At 38.2% G+C, this 7,470-nt stretch overlaps 1 protein-coding gene across 1 annotated transcript; it reads right to left on the bottom strand.

Moving 5' to 3' along the window:
• Positions 1–5,477: 5,477 nt before the first annotated feature.
• Positions 5,478–6,227, bottom strand: LOC141167565 (olfactory receptor 5V1-like). Its single transcript, XM_073654955.1, has one exon. It carries the CDS (start codon positions 6,225–6,227, stop codon positions 5,478–5,480), a length of 750 nt encoding a protein of 249 aa, XP_073511056.1.
• Positions 6,228–7,470: the final 1,243 nt, after the last annotated feature.

The raw sequence follows: 7,470 nt of genomic DNA, 5'->3' as shown, positions 1-7,470 counted from the left end.
CCTTTCAACTACTGGGTATCCAAGCTGGACACGAGGCATGAACTGTCTCTTTACTTGGCCCTGGCCACTAGCGTTTTGTCAGAACATGGTTTTTAGTGGCACCGGGGTATTATAACATATACGCAATAACAGTACAGGAGAGCCACTCTTTAATAATGGGAAAGACAATTCAAATTGATTCTATATTCTACAATATTACCTCTCTTATCTGAAATTAATTTACGAGTGAGCCATCGCAGTATGGAATTGTGTATTACACCTATCCATCCAGGTATTATTGTCTTTTACTGTGTACTTCTGCTGCAAAAAATATATATATATATTCCCTATTGATACTGCTGTTTGCTGCATTTACACTAGGGACAGGTGCAAGGTATCATCAGCTGGAGATGAGTGTTGTTTATTATATATCTCTTCTACAGTTCATTACTTGATATTTTCCATGCACTCATTGACCGATTAATAATTTTTAATGGTGATCTGTAATTAGAAAATGATGAAAGCAGACAGGGTTCCTTGCATTCCTTTACAATGCAATGTACCAAAAAAACCTCTTCGGAGCCGCTTAAATTTTATTATCTGTCGTACTATATTACCTTTCTTATGTGAGATTTGTATAGCAGTTGGGATAACGTCTTTCAGGCATCTAGACAAAGATTATTGTATTATACCCTGTTGATAACGCTGTTAGCTGCTTTTAAAATAGGGACATGTGCTGGATTGTATTATCAACTGGAAATGAGCGTTCATTCTGGATATGTCTGATCATGTCTCACACCCCACATGGCCAGATAAGGTAGTAAAATATTAAAATTACATTTATTGATGAATTTATTTTTCAACGTTGAAAGCAATGCAAAAGAGCAAAAATGCATCAAAAACGCTACGGGTGAACATAGCCCCATTTCCCAGGAAAATACATTTTGGCTCCATTTTTGTATGTTTTATTGTCAGTCCATAAAAGTGTAGTAATACTCTGGCAACATTGCTCACAGCGGTGACCTGGGAGTCAGAAATGCTTCCAGGGGTCTTCCCCATGCTGTCTCCATGTCATTTGAGCACTGTTTCCATCGATTTGACCAATTTTTAGGCCCTCTGCAGAACTCTGGGAGGGCCACTGGAAAAATGCTCACATTTCCCATTGACTTACATTGGGCTCGTTACTCGGGTCCAGCACCTGAGCATTACGATTTGCTTGAACCGAGCAACGAGCACCCGAGCATTTTAGTGCTCGCTCATCACTACTGAAAAACGCTCTATTATTCTGGACAACAGAGATGTAATATCTTCACAAAAAAGGTAGATTGAGTGTCATTAACATATGATGGCACTGGAAACCATGGAATTTAGAGTTGTCCCAGGCCAAAGGTATAGATGGATAAGAGAAGGGGTTCCAAGACAGAGCTTTCATTAACACTTTCACAGAGAGGTCAGGATGATCAGGTAGATATTATTTGCCCTGATTACCTGATCACTTAAGATTTAAAATAGTACTCAAAGTATTCCAGGTCAACATCTGTCCTGGGACCTCTATTGTTCAACATCTTTATCAATGATTTAGATGAAGGAATTAAGGGTAAACTGATTAAATTTGCTGATGACACAAAGCTAGGAGGGATAGCTAGGATTCAAAAAGACCTAAATAAACAGGAGCAGTGGGCAGAAACTAACAGAATGTTTTTTAACAGGGAAAAATGCAAAGTACTACATCTGGGCAATAAAAATAAAAAAAGGATAAACAAAATGGGAGGAATAGAGCTAAGCAACAGTACATGTGAAAAAGACTTAGGTATACTAATAGATCATAGACTGAATATGAGTCAACAGTGTGATGCAGCAGCAAAAAAGGCAAATACAATTCTGGGATGTATTAACAGAAGCATACAGTCTAGATCACGTGAAGTCATTATCGGACTTTACTCCTCTTTGGTCAGACCTCATCTGGAATACTGTGTACAGTTTTGGGCACCACATTTTAAAAAAGACATCGACAAACTGGAGCAAGTTCAGAGAAGAGCGACCAGAATGGTGACCGGTCTGCAAACCATGTCCTATGAGGAACGGTTACAGGATTTGGGAATGTTTAGCTTGAAAATAAGAAGACTGAGAGGAGACTTAATAGCTGTCTACAAATATCTCAAGGGCAGTCACATTGTAGAAGGATCATCTTTATTCTCATTTGCACAAGGAAAGACTAGAAGCAATGGGACGAAAGTGAATGGGAGGAGACACAGATTAGATATTAGAAAAAACTTACAAATACAGCAGTCATATACTTGATCAGGCTATACTGACATATTATAAAGCTATTTTACTGGCTGTAGTCAGCAGTTATAAGCCAAACACAAAGTAAAAAAATATGCGTAAATCCCAGTTGGTAATAGTCACATAAATGCAAATAATAAAGGCTATGTATCCATTAGTTGTGTCCAAACAGCCCACCAGGAAAAATCCCCACCGTGCGTTTAGCGTAGGTGGCTTCTTCCAGTGGCATAGAAAAAGGTGTCAAGGTGTCCATCTTAAATATCCGGCTAATGCAATCACATGATCAGATTTTGTGTTCGAAGCGCATGTGCATCCAGGTCCGTGGACCCAACAACTGCCCACACGCCCGTCAACTCTGATCATACATGTGCGCAAAAAGCCAAAGCCCTGCCACATTTTACGAATGTACATCAGACATGGAGATGAGCGAGTGAGCAGCATGGTACCTGGAAACAGATCTGTACACTCACCCATCATTAGGTATATATAGAAGTGATTATATGAGTGAGTAAAAAGGAAAACAGTGTTAAAGTGAGGGTGTGCTGAATGATGAGAAAAGTTGAAAAGCAGTTGGGTACCAATATGTTCTCGACATACAGAACCTATTATACAGATTACATACAAAGATGAATCAGTACATAAGAGATTTACATATGAAATGATGCATGTTAATAGCTACACTGACGGGAAAAAGGGTAACAATGTTATGAGCTTTAGACATTCAGGCAATATCTCATGATACTCTACTGCTTTGAACGTGAGACTCCCATCATTTTATAGATAATCCTCTTGGCTATCTCATACATAAATTTGACTTACTATTTTGCATGTAAATAGATATGGAGATTCTTGTCATGTCACTGCATTGTTACTGCATTGCACCTAAAATTCTAAATGTACATTTTCATTATTTTGTTAGTATTTTGTAAATCCCCCTTTTGGCTTTCAACACTGCCTGAATCCTTCCGGGCATGCTCCCGATCAGATTTAAGCATGTCGCGACCGAAATCTGATCCCAGGCATTGCGTGTGCGAGCGGCCACAAACACGCCAGGAGCATTCAAACAGTGCTCACTGTGGAAAGAGAACACATGCAATCAAAAGCAGAGGAAGGACCCCAATATGCAAATGAGGAGGCGAAATGTGCACCATACTCTTGGCCGTGCAAAGGGTGCGCTGAGGCCTCCTCATTTGCATATGAGTTAAAAGTTAATTTCTCAGGCACTGTACCAGTAATAGATACATTGCCACTATGGTTGTTATAGGGACTAAATTCCCTACAACACTGTATATCTAGTGATGAGCGAGTATGTTCGGTTAACCCTTTTGCCAAATATGCTCGGGCGAGGACCGAGTATTTACAGCGTGCTTGGTGATATGTTTGAATCACTCCCGTTTGCATGATTTGCGACTGTTTGACAGCTTTTATACATGTGAGGAATTCTTGTTTCTTAGGCATTCTTCACATGTATTAAAGCTGTCAAAAAGTAGCAAACCTTGCACACGGGAGTCATTCAAACATATCACCGAGTACGCTGAAGATACTCGGTGCTCGCCCGAGCATACTCGCCGAAAGGGTTATCCGAACATTCTCGCTCATAACTATGTACAGTATATCCCATTTAAAATGCATTTTGAGGGTGACAGGCTCCCTTTAAGTTCCATTTGGCATGTTCTTCTCCTCGTGCCTAATGATCAGAGTCATGACTTTAAGAAAGCAATCAATGAGAATAGAATTCCACTCCTGTACAAATGTCTGGCAATAAACAGTATTTGGGATTTCTTTTCAAGCGTAAACCCTACAGAATTTTGTTCCTTTTACCATGGTTTTTAAAGGCAGTCAGATCAGACCACATGGAATTCTCATCACCAGTCATCACTTGTTTCAAACCATGAACAAAATGTTCTGCATTGTAGCCCAGTTATTGATAAATAAATACTGACATGGTGTTCTTGTTTTTCTGAGGTTGTATTTACCTAATTTTAAGACTTTTTATGTACTAGATTTTTTGCATTATGCCCTACTACATAAAACCTAGACTTCAGAGAGTGTTCTTAGTTCATCTCGTTATTTTGAGTGCATTATGATTATTAACAAAAAAAAAGTGTAAATTTACTAAAATTCTATAGTTTCATAACCAACTGGTGATTTTTTGTTTTTGCATATTTAATTTGTTGCTTTCACCTCCTTACAAGTTCCATAACTTTTTTCAACCTTTCTGCTGCCATATGAGGACCTGTTTTTTGCATGACGAGTACTTCTGAACAACATTATCTCCTTAGGAAAAAGAAGACACATTGTTCTTGCAAGACAATGACCCGAAGCATATGTCGAGATTCGTGAAGAAAAAGTTCAGTGACATTGAAGTAGAGGTGCTGGATTGGCCCCCATAGTACCTAGACCTCAACCCAAGTGAGTAGACCTGTATGTACTAACTTTGGGAACGTGTAGAAGAGACCTGGGATCAGATTTATGTCAAGACATGCTTGAATCCGATCGAGAGCATGCTAAAAAGGATTCAGCAGTGTTGAAAACCAAAGGTGGAATTACAAAATACTAATACTCTCTCTCTCTCTAGGGACTTACCCCCGAACACTGCACCAAACTTCAGGATAAAGTCTGTGTTCGGTGTTTACAGCCAAATAGTGACTGTCTGGTACGAACGCCAAACATTTCTTTCAGGTTCTCCTATCTGTATTGTCAATAAAATGATGGTAGTCTCACATGTGAAGCAGTAGTGGAAGGTGCGTTAAAGAGCCTGAAAGTCAAAAGTTCAAAACCTTGTTACCCTTTTTCTCGGCAGTGTACAGCTTTCACATGGTTTGCAGGATTTTAAAAAATTGATGCATTCATCTATGACAACAAAAAAAAATCAGAGATGCAAATATATTTCCTGCTTCTTTGTTCAATTTGTCTTCTCTGTTTAGCCTTGTTCCACCTCCTTGTCTACATCCTTCTACCTGTAGCAGAATCTGGATAGTCTTCTCAAGCAAAATGTAAGTAGACATCATCTCCATCATATGCTGTAGGCAAGGGCATTCCACTTCTCTCTCGGAAGACAACAATTACACATTTATTGGTATGTTGTAACAAGGAGCGACAAGCAGAACATTTGTTTCTGGGACCTACTTGTGCTTCTAGCTGTGTCTGATCAAGGCACTCATTTACTGAACATAGTCCATGGGATGATAATCCCTTTCTCACTCTCTATATCAGACAAGTCTTAGTTTATGAAAAGCTTTTTTAAAGTCCTGGTTCCTCAGAGTGTATATAATAGGATTAAGCAGTGGGGTCAGTACAGTGTAAATCAGAGATAAAACTTTGCTCAGGGTCAGGGATTTACCCTTTGATGGAAAAAGATAAACAATGAATAATGTCCCATAAAGCATGGAAACCACAGTGAGGTGGGAGCTACAGGTGGAGAAGGCTTTATGTCTACCGGTGTTGGATGGGATCTTCATTATGGTAATGACAATACACACATAAGATATCACAATTATTACAAAAGGGCTAAATCCATTTAAAACACCAATTAGAAGAATTTCTTTATAGATTGTGGTCGTATCTGAGCAAGAGAGCTGCAGAATAGGTTCTAGGTCACAGTAGAAATGGTCAATAAAATGTGGTCCACAATAATGCAGATGATACATAGATATCATATACATGAACATCACAGTAAAGCCAATCAACCAAACTATAGTTACAGATACCACACAAAACATGTGATTAATTATAGAGTTATAACGAAGGGGGTTACAAATGGCCAGATAACGATCGTAAGACATCACCGACAGTAGAAGACATTCCGAGGACTCCGACATAACAAAGAAGGAAAATTGGAAGATGCATCCGATGAGAGTCACAGAGCTTCCCCCGTACAGTACAGTAAGAAGAAGGGTAGGAACGATGTCTGTAGTCAGCAGGATGTCACACAATGACAGCTGAGTAATGAAGAAGTACATGGGGGACTGGAGGGTTTTACTCAGCAGAAAAAGGGTAATGATTAGAAAATTCCCTGAAATGGTTGCACAGTAAATGAGAACCAGTAGAAAGAAGAATGGGACTTTGAAATTTTGGAGATTTGAAAATCCAAGCAGAATAACTGATGTAACATTATTTGCTGTCTGAAAAAAAAGTTAGCAATTGTATGAATTAGTTATGAAAATCCTTATGATGAAAATAGAAAAATATTACATGGAAAAATGTAAATGCAAAATAAAAATAACTTAGTTATTGAACAGGAAGTTGTTAACTGTACAATTTCCTATTTCTATTATTGTTTATAAATTGCAACTCACATATCACTACTTGGTGATGTCCTTCATTATGCATCGAGTTCTTCCCCAGAACCTCCAATGTTGAAGCGTATCAGCATCGGGTGTGCACAGATGTGACCACAGCTGCCTTCTGCAGTTGACTTATGGTGATTTTCTCAACATTGTACTACTTTCAGTGCCTAAAGAGGTTTTGGGGGGGATTCTATCAAGGGTCCACACACTGTTTCTACTAAATAAGTGCCCAATGGTAAACATTTTGCTCATTGATCAGGCGATCAGCAGCCTATGTAGACTTTAAAACTATAGTGAAATGAGAGTTAAACTTTCAGTGTAAATACAACTTTATTGTGGCAATGACTATTATTAATGGACAATTTTCAGGTCTTGATATTTTTCTTTTTTTTAACTCCACTTTCTCACAATAATTCTGTAGATAATCCACACCCTCTCTTTCTTAATGATAGTTAAGTCAGGTGTGATGTGGATCAATACTTTGTGTGTTTCAGATGTTCAGTTTTGACCATTTTTTCGCTGTGTGCTCTCCCTGGTTCTTCTTATGGTGCAGCTGGTAATTTTTGAAAATGTTCCAATGAATCATTTTTGCAATAGTATAAAGTTATTATTTTAGTCAGTCTACAAATTTTGTACACATTTACTGCTTTGTCTCATTCTTTGCACAGATTGCACTTGTCATCATTAGACAAGTTTTCACTCCTGGTTATTACAGCAAATGAAAATGTCGCACATCAGAATTAGAAAAGGTAAATGAAAAAGAAATTAAGTTAAACTTTTATCAATGGAGAAAAAAAGCAATAACTGTTTATGTAAAATCAGACTCACGTGAACTTCTTCTAAGATCTCCATTTGTGCATTGATTTGATATATTTATATAGTCTTATAATATAAAAACTAGGAACTGACAACATTA

This window comes from Phyllobates terribilis, unplaced genomic scaffold (genome assembly GCF_046119375.1).
Source record: "Phyllobates terribilis strain yellow unplaced genomic scaffold, ASM4611937v1 Scaffold_11__3_contigs__length_659146591, whole genome shotgun sequence".
In the NCBI taxonomy this organism is placed as follows: Eukaryota; Metazoa; Chordata; class Amphibia; order Anura; family Dendrobatidae; genus Phyllobates; species Phyllobates terribilis.
The sequence above is the reverse complement of the archived record's forward strand: the minus strand, read 5'-3'. Positions and strand labels throughout refer to the sequence as shown.